The 20,688-nt window shown below is 45.1% G+C and overlaps 1 protein-coding gene and 1 pseudogene across 3 annotated transcripts in view; both read left to right on the top strand.

Moving 5' to 3' along the window:
- ARL15 (ARF like GTPase 15) overlaps positions 1–20,688 on the top strand; it is a 495,300-nt gene that overhangs the window by 158,630 nt on the left and 315,982 nt on the right. For all 3 annotated transcript variants that reach the window (XM_075541033.1, XM_075541032.1, XM_075541034.1), the window contains one exon: positions 8,788–8,932. In XM_075541033.1, the coding sequence (XP_075397148.1) occupies positions 8,788–8,932 (145 nt within the window). The remainder of the gene's footprint in view (positions 1–8,787; positions 8,933–20,688) is intronic.
- Positions 11,471–12,173, top strand: LOC142438778 (SWI/SNF-related matrix-associated actin-dependent regulator of chromatin subfamily E member 1 pseudogene; annotated as a pseudogene).

Here is a 20,688-nt window from a genome sequence, read left to right as displayed (position 1 = left end):
GCTTGCCCCATCTATCAGTCTCAAGTTAACAACTGCATCTTAAAAATAAGAACGACACATTTATCCTCTCCTGTTTCCTTGAGTTCTTTGGTTTAGGTAAACAAAAACAAGACACCTTCTTTTTCTTGCTATTTCCAACGTGAAGACCTGAAGTTTCCAATGGCTAGGAATATCTTTTTCTTGAATGAGAGCCCCTTAATCTAAGGCCCTAACTTAAAAACCACAGTCTTGCTTCACGTGGAAATTTCCGTACCCAGACTCAGGAATGCCCCTGCTCAAGGATGACTGCTGCCTGCTGGGCCTGGGAGCCACGTGGGCCCCAGTCCGGTTCAGGGCAGGAGCACTCTCTTCATTCAGTTTCAGATTTTCTGCCCCTCTGCAAAACCGAGAGGCCAATGCCTATAGCTGCTAAGCATGAAATCCCCTGCTTCTGTTTGTTTCTTTTGTTGCCACAAGTTAATAGGGACAGAGACAGGAGACAGCTCAGAACAAAGCAGAAATAATGGACTATTTCACCCCAAAAAGGAATGTGGATTGAGAAATACAAAGGGTAAGACAAAGACAGACTTAGTGTCTTGAGACAGTGTGAAGTATCGGCCAGAAGCCTTGGCCCTGGAACAATTCCTGGCCAAAGCCTTCAATCTGTGATCTCAGGTTCGCCCACATGGCCCAAAGGTTGGACCGTCTTCTGTAAAACCAAGTCACTGTTTTTCCCACCAGTGTCTGATGGGGCCATGGGCTTTTTCACCTCAAGCAATGCGTTGTCCCTGCAACGTGGGGAGGCTCCTCAGCTGGGGTGGGTCTGGAGACCCAGACCTGTTCCTAGTACTCCATTGCCTTGCTTCGTGTTTCTGGGGCTCTCGCTGCCATGTTGAACTGCTAGTCTTTTCATTGGCTCCAAAGCACCCTGCGTTACTGAGAGCCTGGTTTTTCTTCTTCAGAAGGGAAAGTACATTCCATGGCAGGTGCCCTCCTCCTGTGTTTTCACAGACTCAAGCGGATTCACGAGTCTCCCCGCACACTCTCCCTCAATCCATTTGAATTGTAATGTGTGTGTGTGTGTGTGTGTGTGTTTATTGACATTTTTGAGGTATAACCTGCACACACATGCATTTTAAGGGGAATCCTGAAGACTGCCCAGAGATTTCTTCTCTTCTTGCCCTGCTTGGAATCAGAAATCTCTCCAGCTGGTTGGCCTTCTTCTTAATAGACAAGTCTGTGCTTTCCAAAGATAAGAAAGAGTTACGGGAGCGAGAAGCACACAGTGGCTTTGTGTTGACCATGGAGAGCCAGAGCCCTGGGGCAGAGAAGCCAGCAGCCCTTCAGCCACCCTTGCATCCCGACCTCCTCTCCGCCGCCTTTGCCTGAAGTCTTCATGGCAAGAACCCTAAGGATGTGCGTCCCACCTGAATCCTCCAGCTGCAAGAGAGGAGCATGTTAGTCTTTTTATCCTGGAATGAAAGATACTTTACCCAGAGACCTGGTGATGCCAGGAAGGAAGGAATGCAAAGACTTAACATCTTCTCCCACACAGGCAAACCCACTTAAGCACCCTTTCATCTTTTCCAGGCCACAGAACGCCCCTGGCCCCGATCCTCTGATACCAGGCTTTGGAAATGACAGGCTTGGAGCAGATATAAGTTACAGCTCTGGAGATGCACAGGCTCTGGCAGATTTTCTTATCTGTATGTTGCTTTCTACCCCTCTTACCTAAGTCTCCGCCCCCCCCCCATGTTAGATGAATACCTATTGTTCTGGTGACAAGAAAATTAGATGCTCTGAATCCAGACTTTCGGTTTTGCGATCAGGCTTCACTTGGTCAAGCTATTTAATGCTTCCGGGTCTCTGCTTCCTCATCTCGAAACAAACAAGAATCAGAGAGTAGAGAGTATTGATGGAATTGGGCTTGTCTAACGAGTAAATGAATGGACAACACATAAACCGCCTGCACAGTCGATCCTCGGGTTTGCAGGGATTCCGTATTTGCAAATTTCCCTGCTTGTTAAAATGATCGTGAGCCCCCAGCCAAGACAGTGCTGCTGAGGTCGCTTGCAGACATGCAGAGAGCAGGGAACAATCTGAGATGCCAGACAAGCACGTCCCCAGCGGAGATCGGACAAGGCATTGCTCTGCCGTCTTGTCTTGCTTCTCGTATTGTAAACAAATGCCCCTTTCAGGGCCTGTGTGGTGCCTCTGTTTTCACAGTGTTCTGCTTTCTGTGCTTGGTCTTGCGGTTTAAGATGACTGCTCACCACCATAAGGAAGGGCTGCGGCCCTGTCGAGTGTTCCCAAGGGCAAGAAGGCTGCGGCGCCCGACAAAGAAAATGCATGTGTGTGAGAAGCCTCACTCAGGCATGAGTTCTAGTGCTAATGAAAGAGCCGTAACAGTGGGCCTTAAAAAGTTCGTGGAAAAATAGAATGCAAGGATAATGGGATTTTCCCACGGTCTTTTTCAGGACCCCCTCAGATATATTACATGGGTGTCTGAAAGCAGACACACGTGAAATAGGGTTAAGTGTGAACCAGTTGACAGAAGTATTATGACTAGAGGCTACGAGATCCCACCGTGTGCTTCCTTGAGCAGCAACTGCTCAGTATTCTGGAACCCAGTGCGCAGGCCGACATTCCAGAAACAAGGCCATGAACTCGAGGAACCACGGCTTCCTGTATTTCGTGCTCATTTGTGTTGTCTGCCTTTGTCTTTACTCTTAAGTTGTAAGGACACTGTGTCCTCAGGTCGCCTCTGGAGTACATCGCACTCTGAACTCTCTAACACATATTAGCAGCAGTTTCAAGAAAGACACCTATTTGGCTGTTCAGCCCAATCCACTGCCATCAAGTCCTATAGACAGTCTCTGAGCCTGGAAATCTATAGGGGAGCAAAACAGCCTCATCTCTCTGCAATGGAGAGGCTGGTGGGTTTCAATCTGTGGCCTTACAGTTAGCAGCCCAACACTTATTGGACTCCTTTACTTGACTATTAGAGACTTGCAGAATATTTTATTTTAAATCAGAAGACTTTAGACACTTAAAACAAATAGAACCAATTCACTGCCACCAACTCTTGACGGACAGACTAGAACAGTCCTTTTGGGGTGGTTGAGATTAAATCGTTGCAGAAGTGGCTGCCTCATCTTTCTCGCGAAGAGCAGTTGGTGGGCCAAACACTGACCCCTGTGGTTAGCAGCTCAGTGTGTCGCCCAGAGTTTCATATGGAATATTTAGGTGCTTGTTTCTTGTTCACTGGACACATTTCATGTTAGAAAGCACTTTTAGAAATTGGTCTCTGTCTTAAAACCTTTTTTCCCTCCCATTATGAAAGTTGGTAAGGATCATAACCTACAGCTGCCTGCCTTTGGTTTTGAAACCAGTTCACCTGAGAAACAGAACAAGCAAACATCGTGGACTAGCTTTCTCTTGCTTTTAGGCTCACTGATTGTTTTGTTTGTTTGTTTTGTTTTAAATCTAATTCATATTGATTGAGTGCTGTGCCAAAGCCCACCCAAGGGGTACACATAGAAACCAACCCCGGTTGTCTGTCAGAAGACGACCTTGCATTTTGTCTGGCGAGACCCCCAATTCAATGAGGAGACAGTGCAGGGCTCAGGCAGTGACTGTGACGGCGGGTGGAAAGTCCAGAAGCTGACTGCAGAAAAATTTCCAGTAACTATGCAGAGCTTCAGTCAAATTGAAATCATGCTCAGAATAAAATCCTGTATTCATGATGAAAAACAGAGCATCAATTGAAACAAATGCCATGTCCCAGCAGTCTGGGAACGTAGCGAGTCGGGATCGTAGGAAATTCTGGCCGTGCGCGGGGCCGGTGCCAGGGTGGGAGGCTTTGGAGGCAGCTCCTGGAGAGGGTTGTGAAGTTGCGGGTGTCTCTGTGGTGCCGCCTGACTGCCCTTGGTGGCTGTAAAACTGAGCATTTTGAACCAATAAATAGGATCAAAAGTAAATATGTTTTGGTGTCTGTGCGTGTATCATCTAATAAATCTTCTATGTAGGAGGGGAAAAACAAAACAGCCAACCCCTCCTCCCCACAAACCCTGTGGTACCCTGCTAACTCAGTGCTAGAAGTAGGTGTGAAGGACCAAGGAGTGGAAGCAAAAGGATTCGTTCTCTCTGCGGGAACTGCGGACGGCCCCCCAGAAGAGGTGGCATTTCAGGCCAAACCTGCCGTGGGCATTCCTCCAGTAGCAAAGGCAAGAGGGGGTCAGGGTGACACAGAACCTCCAGTGCTCAGGGTGAGCTCTTGGGGGGGCACATGGAGTCTGAGGCAGGTGGAAAGGTGGAGTAGTGTTCGGGATGCACATCCAAGTGCTTTGGTGCTTTGCAGGTCAAATTGCCCGGGTCCCTAGACTGGCCAAACGTCTGACACTGGGTGATCTTGCTGCCTTAGTGGCCGACTACCACATGAAATGGCAAACCCTCGGGTTTTTTTAACCCAAGCAGTTTTATCTTTTGCAGATTATTTACATTTGTAGAGCATGGGGTGAATCTCCCTTACAAAAAGCTAAAAGCCATATTATATGTAAAAGCTTCCTGAAGTTTTAAAGAAATATCATTAGCCAATTTGTCAGCTCAAGATCCTGACATTTGTGACTCGGTCAACGTCTGAGGCACAGGCTGGGCGGCTGCAGGGGGATGGCGATCTCTGCCGTCTCTCCAGACCCCGGCACACTGCTTTCTCACAGGGCCTGTCGCTGGGAGCTGGTGGATGCACGCTCCGGGAAAACATCCTGTGTCCCGCCATAATAGCACAGACACACTGGGCCCTTTTAAACCCAGCAAGTCATCGCTGACACTGTGTAAAAGGGCCTGTGAACTGAAGCCGGCTAGGCACCGGAGACCATGACCTTGCTTGCACCCCCTAGAGGGAGTCGTTACAATGCCGGCTGGCCGGCTCTCTGTTCCCTCTTGCAAGTGGGGGCCAAGGGTTGTGTGTCTGTAATGTCTGGGGTTGAACTAGGATCACACGCGCAGGTGGAGGCAGCTGTGGGCTGATGGAAGGGGAAGTGCCCCGCCCGGGCAACGTGGAGGGCTGCTGGTCCGGGTCCAAGGGCGCGAAGTAGCGCTGCAGAGACCTTTGGGAAACGGGTGTCGTGGTCACAGTTACTTACCCGTGATTAGGGAGCCTTTTTAGTCGTAGAATGCATTGAACGGACACCCTGCAGTACCTTCCCGAAGAAGGGAATGAATCGGGAGACAGTGTCAAAATGCTACTGGTTAATCGTGGGGAAAACTGAAGGCTGGCTAGGTTTATGGGACTTGGAGAGAGTTATACAATGCGTTAGTGTCTGGCCTGGGAATGAAGTCTGAGTTTGCCGCTTGCTGTCAGGACTGCCGACAGCATTGTGTTTAGCATTGTACAACGGTGAAAGGGGCTTACTCCTAACAATGCAGGAACTGCGTTCGGAGACAAACACAATGAACTTTGGTACAGTAGAGTCTAGAGGCCAAAATGAGTCATTTTAAGTAAATTGACTCTGAGGTCCAAGGCGTCATTGCATTTGGAATGGAAAAGCGAAGAATCTGTGCAGTTTTTAAGCACTGATTTGGAAAACGCGAACATTCCATCTTTTGAGCATATTCTTAAAAGTTGCAGTTAGTTGGCTCAAACTCTGACAGGATGATGTGTTTATCTCGGCTTCTGCCTTCTAACAATTGTCCACCTAGCCCTTTGTATTTTAGGAGGCCTCACACCTGATTGTCACAGGCTATTGTTTTGGAGGGAGTCTTTTGTTTTATTCAAAATGAGTTGAAGTTCTTCCGGGAGAGCTGGCAGTATGAGCCTGGAATTCAAGGAAGAGGTTGGGAGGGAGTGGTCTGGTTGGGTGTCGGCCACCTACTCCAGTGCCGAAGTGGTTGATGCCGCGCCCTGGAGGAGTGCTTGAGCAAACCAGGAGGGCTGAAAAACCAGATGTCTACATTTATCCCGGATTATGGGCCATTGCACAAAAGTTTGTAATTGCCAGTGCAGAGCTGAGCAGTATTTTTTTCCCCCTGTAAAGTGGGCAGTAGGCCACAGAAACATGGGAACCTACAATCTATGTGGTTGAAACCATCAGAGTTGAGATGGCATTTGGGGAGAGAATATACAGGCAGGAGAATACAGAAAAGAATGGAATGGAATGACCACTCATATATTCACAGGTGATAGGACTCTTAATTCAGCTGTAAGGTGTGTGAAGGAGCCCTGGTGGCCTAGTGGTTACGCACTGGGCAGCTAACTACAAGGTCAGCAATTTGAAACTGCCCCTCTGGAGGAAAATGAGGCTCTCAACTCCTGTCAATAGCTGCAGCCTGGAAAATCCACAGGAAAGTCCTGCTCTGACATACAGGCTCGCTGTCAGTCAGTCTTGACTCGGTGGCAATGAATATAAAGTGTACACACAGTGGGGTTAAAACCACAACAACAAAACCCCTGAAGATGAAATTATGGGACTTTTGGGAAAATACATTGTGTGATGTTGATATATATATAATTTAGACAGTCGCATAAAATGTCGTCTTGAGTTTTAGGTTAACACAGTGCTCTGGACCCACGTCATTGGGCCAGTCTCTTTGCGGAGCAGAAGATACTCCCGGGAATTCTGGTGGGGGAGCCGAGGGACATGGAGGTTCCCAGAACAAGAATGGGGCTTCATCAAGGACTAAAGCTGATGAGGGAGAGAGGGACTGTGGACCAAGGTGGTTGACGGTCAGTCTTGTACCGGACTGTGTTCTCTCCCAGCTGTTAGGATCTGCTAACCAGTGCTTACTGTTGAGAAAATAAAACTTGGGGAAATGCTCATCAGGCACCTGAGAGACTGGTTTTGTCCTAGATAAGAAATAGGCTGCAAAAGGCAGACGGGTCCTGGATATGCTGTGTTGGCAGCTGGAATGCTGTTTATAATTTTGGTTCTGAGTGTTGTAGGAGGAAGCATCGTGGAACTAAAGTCAGCCCACAGAAGAACAACTACTAGGGCGAAGGAGTGGGTGGCGTAGCTACATGAAGGCATGTTAAAATAATTAGGACTCCTGGGGCTTGAAAAGACTGAGAGGAAATATGACTAGAGTTAATAAATCCACGAAGACCATGGATTAGACGCTCACAGAGTTGTTAGCCAGGAGTAGGCAGAACTTCTGAAAACAACTGAGGATCGAATTGACCAAAAAAGGCCCTCTCCTCCTGAGAAACGAGATCCTGCAGACCAAATCCCTTTGGGGAAGCGATGGGGGTACTGGAGTAACTTGTGGCAGGGAAACGACTCAGTGAAGGGTCTCTCTTTTTGTGGCTTGGTTTTCTGGAACCTCGGGGCCCCACACAGAGAGCACATCGCTCCAGCTTCTGTTAGCCTGGGCATTTTGTTTTTGCTTCGGTCAGTGGTTCTCAACCTTAAGGCCACAGCCCTTTAATACAGTTCCTCATGTTGTGGTGATCTCCCCCCACCCCCAACCATAAGATTGTTTTCATTGCTACTTCATAACTGTAATTTTGCTACTGTTATGAATCGGGCGACCACTGTCTTTGGTGAGATGTAAAGGTCATTCATTCTTCATTCAACAGTCAAGAATAGACTCTCTGCCCGGTTCTCCACTAGGCTCTGGAGATTCTGTGGTGAAGCTGGACAGATATGACCTTCACAGGCTGGTGGCGAATAAGACACTAATTGTTAGTGTGCTGAGTTCACACGAGTACCGAGAGAAGCTGCCAGAAGTGCTGACCGTGGTCTCAGGATCAGAGCCCTGGAGGAGGGTGCTTTACGCTGAGAGCTGATGAGAGGTGGGCTAAGCCAAGAGGTGGAGGAAGAGCAGACTGCATATGCACAAATGTCTTTGAGGTGGGAGAGGGTCAGTTTGGCTGGAGTGTGGGGGTCAAGAGGGCCAAAATGTGGGAGAGCGATGGGAGATAAGGCTGGAGAGGGCAGGAGAGATTGCCGATGGCCTCTGATTCTGATCTCATGATGTGGGTTTGGCCCAAGAGCAGTGGTAAGTCCTGAGGGAGCTGAAGCAGAGATGAACGGATGCCCCCTTTATGGGTGGTCACAGTGGCTGCAGTGTAGGGATTAGAGAAGGTGAGAGCAAATGTCCTGGGGCCAGTTGGGAGAATGTTGACGTTGTCTAGGTCGTGGTAGTTGGGGTCGGAGATGGAGACAGGATCTATAGCTATTTCACAGAGGGCATGGACCAGGCTTGTTTGCTGACTGGGTATGAAAGGAGAGAGAGGAATGACGGAGCTTGATTTATGAGACCAGACAGCCAATAGGACCTCAGATTTTATCCCAGTGAGCAGAATCTCTTCTCTTATGATTTCTAGAGGACCCAGCAGTTTCTTCCTTTATATCATGGTCTCCCCCCACTCCCCACTTCTCTGGTCGAGTTGCACTTTATTCGTATGCCTTGTTTAGTCATTGTGAACATGGAAGGCATCACCTTTTCTTTGAGCCTTCAGGTGTCCTGAGACTTGGGGGAGCCAGCCAGTTGTTTTGCTTTTGTCTGATGCTCCCTCTTGCGTAGGTTCAGCCGTGCGTTTTTGAGTAGGGAGGCTCCCTGATGGCGCCCCTAGCCGCGTGTCTGACTCAGTATGTGTCACCTACCTGGAGTGGATCACCCGATCACTTGGCTCGGGGGTGGGGGTGGGGTGGGGGAGTTATGTCCTCCAGGAAGTTAGCATCTTTTCTCTTTATACTTTGTAAGGCATCTAACGACTGATTATATAGATTTCAATCATTCTAAACGTTCCTACATTGTTTCCACAACCTCCTTCAAATGGCTTGGTTTTGCTTTTGTTTCTCTCGACAGTGTTTTAGAGCACTCTGCTGCAAGGGACCACCACCTGCGCGACCAGAGTATGACCTGGTTTGCATAGGCCTCACGGGGTCCGGCAAGACCAGCCTGCTGTCAAAGCTGTGCGGCGAAAGTCCCGACAGCGTCGTGTCGACAACAGGTGTGTACTGCGCGAGGCGCCTGCCCCTGTCTCATTCGCATCCCCAAGAGGGGCTCGTGTCTTATGCTGTTCAGATGATTTCTGTCCTCCTTCCGTGCCCCTCCTTTCATGACTTATCCTTCCCTCTCCGCCTATTTTTGGTGTCAATCGTGTGTTTGTTTTTTAATCGTTTTAAAATTGTACTTTCAATACCATATCTTGTTTTAATCACCACAGTCTATTTTTATTCCAAATACCATATTTTGTTTGGAACAAAAGAGATTCCAAGATGGCGGAGCAGCATGGAGTTGTTGCCTTCTGTACCCTCCTGGCTGCTCGTTTCAGTGCCCCTGAGCACATCCATCTCAGAAAACTGCGACACCTCGCCGCGTCTGTGTTGCTGTGACAGAACGGGTTCGTCCAGGCCCAGGAGTGACCTTGGTTTTTGACGTGTCACTCTAGCATGCTTGAGCTGGTCTTGTACTTTCTGCTCGGCATTGTTTCCTTAGCTGGCAGAGGAAAGTCAGTCTAGGGCAAACCTTTTCATTCCTCTGTGAACACTGGGAAATATCTGGAGGCATTTTAGTTATCACAACCAGGAGGAAAATGACTAAGTTACTACCAAAATTCTACAATGCCCAAGACAGCCGCACAACAGGAACTGATTTTGCCCAAAATGTCACTAGTTGTGAAATACTGGTTTGGGCCTTTTGTTTCTCCTCAAATACTTAGTCTTTTTCTCCTCAGGTTGAAGCGGGCAAGCAGAGAACAAGTTAGAGAAAATAAGGTACAACAGTCGTAGGTGGTAAACAGAGATATCGTCTGAGAAAATTGAAAAGAATTACAGAAAACAAAAATATCCGGTGCCCAACAAGCTAAAATTCACAATATCTGGGATTCAACCAAGGATTGTAGGCATGTGGAAGAGGCAAGAGAACATGATTGCATAATGAGATTAATAAAGCAGTCAACACTGATTTAGAACTGACAAAAATGCTGGAATAAACAGAGAAGTTCGTTAAAACAATTACTGTAACTGGAGTCTATATATTCAGAAAGTTAAGTAGAGACATGGAAGTTATTTTGTATAAAAAGATTCCCATGAATCTGCTAGATGTAAACACAACAGTATATGAATTGATATATATACGCACTGATGGGATTAACGACAAATTAAACATTGCAAAAGAAAGATTCATGGATACCGGGGATGAAGATGTTCATTACATGGCGGTGAAGGGATGTGTCATTTAAGAGTACATAGCAATCTCAGACATTTATGTCCTATAGCAGACCTACCAAATAGATGAAGCAAAAACTGGTAGAAGAACATGGAGAAATAGAGGAACCAGCAATTATAGCCAGAAATGTCAATAACATCTCATTAATTGATAGAATAGGTAAGAATGCCAGCAAGGCTGTAGAATTAAACAGCACTATCAGCCAACCTGACTGATGGACATTTATAGACCTCTCTACCCAACAATAGCAGAGCACATTCTTAGAAAGTGCACATGGAACGTTGAACGTTGACCAAGGTAGACCATATTGTAGGACAAAAAAAAAACAGGCTGGTAAATTTCAAAGGACCCAAGTATGTTGTAAGTATGTTCTGAGACCACGATGGAATTCATTTATAAATTAGTATCAGAAAGATCTCTGAGAAGCACTAAATAAATGCTGTTTCTAACCCTCCACACTCCAAAAAAAGAGAGATCTCTGGAAAAATCTCTTAAGTGTTTGGAAACTAAATGATATACTTCTAAATAGCCACGGCGCCTTAGGAATATTATGCAGGTATATTATCATAAAGTATTTTTAATAGCTACCTGATTTTAATATTCTAGGTTAAAAACAGTACTTCAGACGCTCTGTTTGCCCTCCGTGTCAGGAGAAGCCAGCCCCTAACACATCATTACGAGTCTGGTAGGCGCAATTGTACAGCAATAATAAGTAAAGATCATAGTAAAGTTATAGAGAGTATGAGAGATAGAAGTATTGAAATAAATGGGAGTCAGTCACAATTCATGGTAGCATGCTCACCTCTGCCCCGCATGATGGTCCACGTGGAGGGAGAGAGATCTTTAATGTTAGCCCAGGTCCCTTTTATATTCTCTGGGGACATGCAAGCCCCCTAATTACAGGTGAGGACATACGCCACTTGAAGGGGCTGTCCTATAGGTAATACAGTAATGAGAGGGGGGTGGTCTAGGGACATACACGCAATAGGAAGAGGGATTGGGGGTGTACATGTGACAAGATGGGCAGACCCTAGATTCAAGATGGCAGCCTAACCTTGGTCATCCTTGGGCGGGTTTGACACCTCTGGGGTCTCCTTCAAGGAAACAGACTGCTACTATCCTTATCAGAAGGGAGTGGGCCCTACTTGATGTGGGATAAACAGTGGTGACTACTTGCTCTAGATGGTTGATATCTCTCAGGGGGAATAACCCCTGACCTACTTCTGATGCCTCCAAATGTAGTCATTCCCAAGCAGCTGTCTGGCATATATTTGGGGGAGACAGCTTGGGAGAAATCCTTCTGTATCCCACACCTCCGTATCTCAGGTTCGTTCTTAAAGAACTGAGAACTTAAATCTTCCAAAATGTCAAAAAGACCATCTTATGCCCCACCTCCCACCCCAGCTCCTGCAACACAAATATGCTCAGCACATCGGGGTGTGTGGAACCAGTCCATACAGTCATCTCCCACCAACAAGTACAGGCTGGGAGGGAACCTCTGACCTTATGATTCCCAAAGCCCCAAAGGCACCAGACAAGCCGCTGATGTCCTACATGAGGAACAGCAGAAAGGTCTGGGCTTCCACCTCTGACCTAAAGTTGCGGGAGATCGGCACGATTATTGGGGGCATGTGGCGAGATCGCAAGGATGAAGGAAAACGCCAATATTTAAATGAGTATGAAGCAGAAATGATGGAGTACAGTGCATCTATGAAGGCCTGGCAGCTGTTCGTGCCGAAGCTGCTTAGAGGGGGAAAGCCCACAGAGACGGCCTCACCTGGAGGAAGGAGAACCTTCCTTGAGCAGTCAGCCTCCCGAAGACCCCGATGATGAGGATGATGGCTTTTCAGGGAAGCATACAGCCACCGCCCGGTTCCAGAGAAACCAGTGCCCCACCAGGGAAATCCTCAGGGAGCGTGTGGTCACAACAGCTAGACTGCAGGTCCTCAAGCAACAGGCCCAGCCTTTCATGGGTACATCAGCTCAAGCTTGAAGCTGAACTTCTTCCATCAGAGCAGTGACACATGTTGATCTCAGGGTAGAGATATACCTTCGTCCTTGGCTCTGTGCATGAAAGAATTCACACGGAAGCCAGGTTTGTGATCTTAGTGAGTTTTATGAGCGTTAGAAGTCTCAGGTTTACATGGACACCCGCAGGGCTCCTCAAGAATGTGCAGCCTCCCTAGAAGCTGCTCAGATGGAGAGTCACATGGTTGGCTGCCTTTTCAATACCGTGGGGAGGCCTGGTGGACGGCCCTGGTCAACCCCATTGGCTGAATTGAATTCACCTGGCCTAGGTGGGCCAATCCAGTTGCAGCACCCACCCAGGTGTACTGCCCCTTCCTGGCGGGAAACTTGAACCTCTTAGCACTGCAGTGTACCTCTCCTTCCTGAGCTGGTAGCGCCTACCTTTGAGCATGTGGAATGGACGCCCAGCCCCTAAGCTAGACTACCTACCACCACCAGGGGAACAAAGAGGAAATTCCTGGAAGCACAGATTCGTTTAACAAGGAGCAGAAAAGGCTGTGGGGTGCGAAGGTCGAAGTGGACGTGGGAAGACGGCCAAGGAGATTGCCCAGGTGGAGGAGCCGGCCCCAGGAGGCAGAAGGAAGGGGGGCAGCCCAGAGCCAGCCGGGCGCAGCAAGAGCAGGTTGTCCCCAGGACGAAGCGAACAAGACCGAAGAGAAGAAGGCTGGCAAGAGCATGCCATTGGGGACCGGGGACCCATATCCAGGAGCCCTCAGAAAGCCCGCAGATATGGAGGAAGGCACGTGGACTCCCGAGGATAAGGAGAGCGGGCAGGAGGGCGAGGACCGTCTGGCAGAGGGGGCACCCCAACCCGGAGAGCATCAGCCCAAGAGGGGAGGAGTCCCCAACAGAGCATGCACCCGAAGATGAGAAAAGAGACTAAATGTTGCCTTCTTTTGTGTGGTTCCAATACCCTTTTTTTAAAAAATGAAATAATGCTTTTCTTTTTTTTTTCCAGTTTAAAAACAAAACACTACTTCAGAGAAAACTTGTTATGTATCATTCAATTTGACAAGCCTTTTATACACTAGGACCTTTCATCTCCATTATGGCTCAGTCTGTGCTCTGTTTAATTCAATCAACATCTACACTTTACAGAATTTGAACTCCCTAATGCCCTTGAGCAATTGAAACTTCCCATCTAGTGACAGTCAAATATGATTTGGTTTTCCAAAATTACCTGTAATATTTTCTCATTTTTTTCTTAGCCTCGTATACATAAAGTATCTTGAACTGAATGAAAAGTATAACATCTCAGAATTTGCAGGATGCTCCTGCGGCAGAACTTAGGTAGAGATTTATAGCACTGAGTACTCAATTAGAAAAGAAGATACTCAATTCCATGACGCCAACTTCCATGGGAGGATCTAGAAACCAAAGAAACCAACAGACAGCCAAGTAGAAACAAACAAAAGAGAAACAGAAAAATAGAGACAAGTACTGCAAACCCAAAGCTGCTTCTTTGGAAACTAAATATCTGTAAACAACTGAATGATAAAAGTGTATTATATACTCTCACACATGCAATGGAATATTACTCAGCCACAAAGAGAAACGAACTCCATGCTACAACATGGTTAAACTTTGAAATCATTATGCTAAGCAAAGTAAATCAAAAGGACAGATTTTGTATGATTTATCTTATAGGAAATATCCAAAAAAATAGGCAAATGTTTAGAGTCCAAAATTTATTAGTAGTTACCAAGAGCAAGGGGGACAGAGATTCACTGTTTAGAAAACACTGAGTTTCTGTTTATAGTGATGGGAAATTTGGCAGTGAATATAGGTGATGGTTATATAACATTACTATAGTTGATGTTATGAAATTTTATGCATGAAAAAACGTTGGCAAATGCTGTATTCTGTACATTTTGTAAGCAGTAAAAGAACATAATTCCTTAGGAAGATCAATAATATTGATAAAACTAGCCAAAATGATCAGGAAAAAATGGAAGCAGAAACAAATGACCAATATCAAGAATGTGAAAGATGACATAATTAATGATTCTGTAAGAATCTTAAAAATAAAAGATTAGGAACAACTTTATGCCAATACATTAAATAACTTTGATAAGAGGGACAAATATCTTGAAAGCCCTAAACTGCCAAAGCTCACTCAAGAATTATAGACTTCAGGATAGACCTATAGCCATTAATGTTGTACTTAAAAGCCTTAGCCACTAATACCTATTGACGAAATTGAAATTGTCCTGCAAACTTTTCAAAGAAAAACTCTAAGTCCATATGGCCTCACCGGCTAGATTTTTATTAAAATTCTTTCTAGGATCCTCAAATCAATAAGACAGTAATCTCAGTTGTATATAATATTTTTCAGAAAATTTAAGAGCAAGGAACAGTTCCCAATACTTCCTTTACAACATGTGTCATCTTGATAATCAAGCTAGATAAAGATATTACAAGAAAACTGAGTACCAATATCTCATGCATATGTGTGCAAGAATTCTGGACCAAAAATTCCATCAGATTAAACCCAACAATATATTAATAGGATCCCTGGTGGCATAGTGGGTTATGCGTTGGGCGCTAACTACAGGTTCAGCAGTTCAAAATTACCAGCTGCTATAAGGGAGAAAGAGGAGGAAGCTTTCGATTCCTGTGAAGAGTTACAGTCTTAAAACCCCTCAGCGGCAAGTTCTACCCTGTTCTTTGAGATAATGTATTATGAACGAAGGAATTCCACACTAAGAATGCTGAGTTGATGTAATGGTTTTAATATAGCCATCATCCCCAAATGTCTACCTCAAATCTGTAGTTAAGAATCTTGATGCTGGAGTCATCTGGATTTGGGTATAGGGGCTAATTCCAATAACGGCTGCCCTTTTAAGAGGCCCCAGAGACATAGTGAGAAAGGAAGACCTGCTAGTTCTAGAGACCTGAAAACTGACTTTGACTAAGAGTGTGGATATTGTTGTTCCTAAGAACCGAGTCAGGTAAGATATGGTGGACAGTGGTTAGCCAACTCCTGAGTTCATTTGTGTAGATAAGCAAATTCTCTGAATGGATGAAAGTGCAGAAGACTAGATATACAAACACTTATGGATTTCTGCTAGGAAATTCCTAAGAGATTATCGTGAACCAGTGGTCTAATAGCATTATGCAGAAGCACTGCAGTAATGAGAGAGAGAGCCATTTGTCCGCGTTAGAGGTAGGGACATTTGGGAATAAGAAGAAAGCTTTAACAAAGCAGAGGTTCTGCATGATTCCATGAAAAGACTCAGTAAAGAAAGCATTAGGTCTGAATTAGGCAACAGAGGCATGAAGAAAGGATGTAGAAAAGATGGCAAAGGTAACTTTTGGTTGAGTGTGTGTCGTTATTGTAGCTAGTCAAGAGATCAGAGAAGCAAATTAATGATAGTTGGTGGGAGACAGGAAACAGAAAAGAGCCAAGCAGGTCAACTCTAATTACCTTAACCAGCAGAAACACTCTAAAACCGAGTGCAGGGATGAAAAGTGAGAAAACGCGTTTGAGGTGAGTCTACTGCACATCACCCAGAAACAGGGTTTGTGCTTTGGTTCATAACTCATGTGTGTATGTGCACATGCATACATATGCACGAGAGGGCTTTAAAAAAGTTCGTGGGGCAAATTCCATTATCATTTGATTTCACTTGTCTACAAACTTTTTGAAGCATCCCTCATACTTGAAGAAGAGCCAAAGAGGTAGAAAAATTAAATGAGGTAAAACCAAATATCAATAAATGAAGGATGTGCAGTTATGGTTAAATATTAGACAGCTCAGCTGTGCTCAGTCCACTCAGGCAGCCATACCTGCATGTGCCATTCACTGTGCATGAAAGGTGGGAGGGGGCTGGAGAAGGAAGGCTGAGGATCACACACCAAGGTAAAGATCAAGTGTTTGCAAAATTTTAGACTTACTGAAGAGTAATTTTAGCAAGGCAAATGCCAAAGGAAAACTATTACTTTAAGGTGGTTGCATCAGATATCATAAGAATTTAAGGCTTAATCACTTGAATCCAATCAAATTTTTGAATAGAATTTAATAATGAAATTAAGCTTTTAGCCACAAAGATTTTTTTTTTCAATACTAAACAAGTAAAAATAAAGATTCAACTCTACTAGGTGATAAACCAAAAAAAAAACCCCACAAACTCACTGCCATTGAGTCGATGGCAACTCATAGGGACCCTATAGGACAGGACAGGGTATAGAAATGGCCCATGAAATTCCCACCTTGTCACTTAGGGGTGATGAAGACCTTGTATTTCTCTCCTGGTGGTTTCGGACTGCTGACCTTGCAGATGGCAGCCCAGTGTGTAACCACTATGACACCAGGGCTCCTTAGAGGATAAACAGGAATATATTAATTCTATACTTAAACAATCATCACAAATGTTTTTCTTTAGAGAGAAGACCTACTGCTGGTAAGATTACTGGTAGGGGAATTCACATGCTTTTGGTGACATTGTAATTAGTATGGTTCTTTTCTTGGATTGAAATGATTCAGATAAATATATTAGCTATCAAAAGTCACCAAACTATTCACACCCCTTGACTGAACTGTCATGCCTCCGAGAATTTATTTTAAGCAAACAATTTGAAAGAAATCATATGCACAAAGAGATTCATTACCACATTTTGTAAAATTTTGAAAACATTGACAGTTTAAGCTTCTACAGCAAGAGACTTCATCACATGCCACCAGGAGAGACTAGTTCCTAGACAAGCACACCATGCTTGTGACAGCGGGAGGTCGGTGAAAAAGAGCAAGTCCTTCACCAAGAGAGATCGAAAAGCTGGCTGCACCTGTAGGCTCCAGCATAACCACTGTAGAGATGGTGCAGGGCCAGGCAGTGTTCCTTTCTGTTGTTCATGGGACGGTTACGATCAGCACGTAACAGAACCAGAAGAAATAGAGGTGGCAGCGGGGGCGGCAGCAAGAGTTTACCATCTAATTACGCTATTTCAATAGAAAAGGCTATAGACTGGAAAATATGCACAAAACGAGGGGAAAAAGAAGGAAACTTATGTTTATCTTTAAAATCAGGCAATGCAATACTATTCATTTGCATAAAACTAGAAAAGAATAGGTAAAAATAGAAATGTACTTTGTTGGATGGCAAGTATAGGTGAGCTTAAGAATATATATTAAAGATTATCTCAGGGCAGTAGCTTTGGGGAACGGCCACCTGCTCCTTCAGAAAGTGTACTATTCATGAGAATTTGAAATTCACCCCTTTGGCCATCATTCTATTAGTGTCCACTAATGATAGCAGAGGACCATCCAGTTCTGGTCTCACTGCAAAGGAAGCAGTGAAACATGGAGGAAATTCGCCCCGTGGTCATGATCCTACTCCTGTTCTTGACTCTCCTGCATCTGTTGCTGTAGATCAATAGAGACGAATGGTTGCTCCTTGGAAGAGTGATGGCAAGCTCCTAAGACTCCAGGTCCTGGGCAGCAAAGAGCCTTGGGAAATCGTCTTGAACTCAAGAGCTTTGTATTGAGCTTAACTAGGAAGAGGTCTGCCTTGAACATTCTACTATTTTGAGAACTCTCGATGTGGGATACATCGGCCACAGCAACTTCAGAGATCAGTCAGGAGCTTTAGGGGATCGAGAGCTGGTGTTCAGGAGGGAACTACTCTGAAAGGAGGGCGAGAATGGCTCATCAGCGTGAGGAATGGCATCGGTGGCCCTAAATTGGACATGCAGAAGCTGTGTGATCGGTGTGTGTTTTGCTGTGCCATTCTTAATAGCAGCAACAAAAGAGATTTAAGTTAGGGGGGCGGGAAGCCAACTAAAAATGAAATATTTGTTGGAAGAGTTTTGGAGGGTGGAAAAGAGAAACTACCTTGTAAATTGGTTTCTTAAAATAAAAGCATATCGCAAGAAGGTTATCCATCCAATTTCCACAAGGCAAGAATGTCTGCCTTTTTCCAGCAAGAGAGAGAATCCAAACTTTACTGATTGTTAGGCCATGGCAATCTTTCACACTTGACATCATATTAAAAGGATACTGAAATTGTCACTCATCCAAAGGCCAAGACACCCTCGAGGGAGCAGGGCCTGCTTGTCCAGAAAGAAAAGAAAAAAATTTAAAATGGGAAGCTTGCATCTAGAAACAAGAATGGACACTGTCCAGAGTGAGGTCCTTGACTGTAGATGCATAAGGAATCTGTTGATAAGGGGGATGTAAAACTAGAGTTGACACAACACCCTCCTTTTTTCTTCTCCAGCCAGAGGAGTGCAAACTCAAGGCTTCGGATAATATATTCATGCAGCTTGGAGAACAACTTACAGAAAACTAAGCACTTGGAACAGAAAACTAAGCACTTGGAACAGAAAAAGGCTGAAATGATCTCCTAGGGATGTACGAGGGCGATCAAAAAGTTCATGGAAAAAACTCCACTCTCTTCTATTTGGATTTTCCATAAACGTTTTTTTTGAGTCAGAAAAGAATTAAGTGGCAATCTTTATTTGAGTTCCAAAAGTTGTCCTAATTCTTTTATTTATTTTTTAAAGTTCATTTTTATTGGGGCCTCTAATAACAGTTCATACAGCAGTTGTATTAAGCACATTTGTACAGATTTGGCCATTATTTCCACAAACTTTTGAAGCCCGCTCCTACATTGCTGCAGTTGACAAACTCTCAAGTAGTCTGTCTCCCCTTAAAGTAGAAACAGATCATGCTAATGGGAGAAAACAGAAAAAGTTTGTGTAACTGTGAATGAGACGCTCAACTAACTTTATTATATGCATATTGTAAACAAGAGAAAGACCTTAGAACGTCAAATTTTGGTCTTTGCTCAAGGATTGTGTTTTATAACTGGCAGTAGATTAAATCTCTTTTAACAATGTTGAAATCGCCTTTAGAAGAATTTCGCTGGCGTATTGTCCAAACACCCCCAAACTGCCATTGCATAAATCATGCCCTTGGTCCAGGTCAAGGCCAACAAATCTGTGGAATGTTGTTCCTTTCAGAGGGACATACCCAAATCAGAGGGACATACCCTTCCTGTGTGTGTACATGTTGATTGTGCGCGCACGCGCGTGGGGCTGTGTGTGTATTATGTGCACATGTGTGCGCGCACGTGCCTAGGGGGAAGGGGTGCTGATCCAAGTAAAATACTCATGTTTTCCACACTATGAGTAAAAATAGACTAGCCTTACTCCCTGAACTGATTTTGTTACAATTCCAGGAATGCTTTTCTTGCATGAAAAATTTCAAATCCATCTCCCCCATATCACCAGTTTTTGTTGGATTTACAGACTGAAAAACAAAGACTAAAAGGCTATGCACACAATGATTTCCCCAAAGATTTACTAACTTGTACATTTATTAAGAGTTGTGGGTTTAGACCTCAAGGGAGATTTCAGTCTTGGGTTTTGGTTTTAATGTAGCTGCAGTAGGCCAGGAAAAAGTGACTGAGCAACTTAGACCTTAGCCGTCAAGTTGTTTGAATGGAGCGTGGGGAGACCTACCCACTAGGCCTTCAGCCAAGTACTAAACCCATCGATAATCTACTCAGTTACTATTGTTTCTTCCTGCTTTTTTCAAATCCCATAATGGAAAAGGGTAAATAAAATAAAAATTTTTAAAAGACTGGTTAAGTCTATAAGCAAGAGCCCTGATGAAGTAGTGGTTACCTGCTTGCCAGCTACCAAGAGGTCAGCAGTTCGGAACCACCAGGCACTCCCTAGGAGAAAGACGAGGCTTTCTCTTCTCATAAAAAAAAAAATTGCAGTCTTAGAAATTCACAGAGGGAGTTACCCTGCCATATAGGATGACCTTGAATCCACATCAACTAGATGACAGGTTTTGTTTTAAGGCTGTAAGCTCAGGCCCGGACTCATAGGACAGTGCTCTTGTCCTGGAGAGGTGAGAGCCCCCTTACTTTAAGAGAAGCAACCAAGGAGCCCTGCTTGTGCCTTAGGTGCGTTGCTGTGAACCCAAAGGCTGTCGTCTGAACCCACCCAACAACTGCACAAATAAAGATGATAGCCAAGAAAACCCAATGGGGCAATAGGTGTCAAAAACTGTAACGGAACAATAGCAAGAAGAGCCAAAGACCAGAGGAGGCGGAGGATTTAGCCCGGAGGGGGAGGAGGGGACAAACAAAGGCGAGGCCACTGGCATGGCTGAGATGAAGGGCAGTTTCCTTCACCTCCTGAGCCACTGGTTTCATTATCGCGTCTGTGACACGAAGCTTTCGAAGCTCTTGCTATCGCGTTCATTCCGCTCATCGGGTCAGCATAAAGCGCACTGCTGTCCTGGTGAGCAAGAGCGGCTTGACGTTTTTTAGCCCATTTTAACCCTTGAAACGACGAAGACCAAAGATTACCGATTTCAGCAGGCTCAGCAGAAAGAAAACGGAAATCCTCTCAACTTCCATAATAAATGAAGAAAGGGTTGCAGCTGCGAAGGACTTCATTTTACTTGAATACGCCATCAACACCCAGAGAAACAGCGGTCTGCAAAAGCCAACAATGTACTGCATCGAGTCGATCTGCTGCAAAAGATCTGCGTGG

Source organism: Tenrec ecaudatus, chromosome 2 (genome assembly GCF_050624435.1).
Source record: "Tenrec ecaudatus isolate mTenEca1 chromosome 2, mTenEca1.hap1, whole genome shotgun sequence".
NCBI lineage: Eukaryota > Metazoa > Chordata > Mammalia > Afrosoricida > Tenrecidae > Tenrec > Tenrec ecaudatus.
Note: the sequence above shows the minus strand (reverse complement) of the source record. Positions and strands in the feature narration are given on the sequence as shown.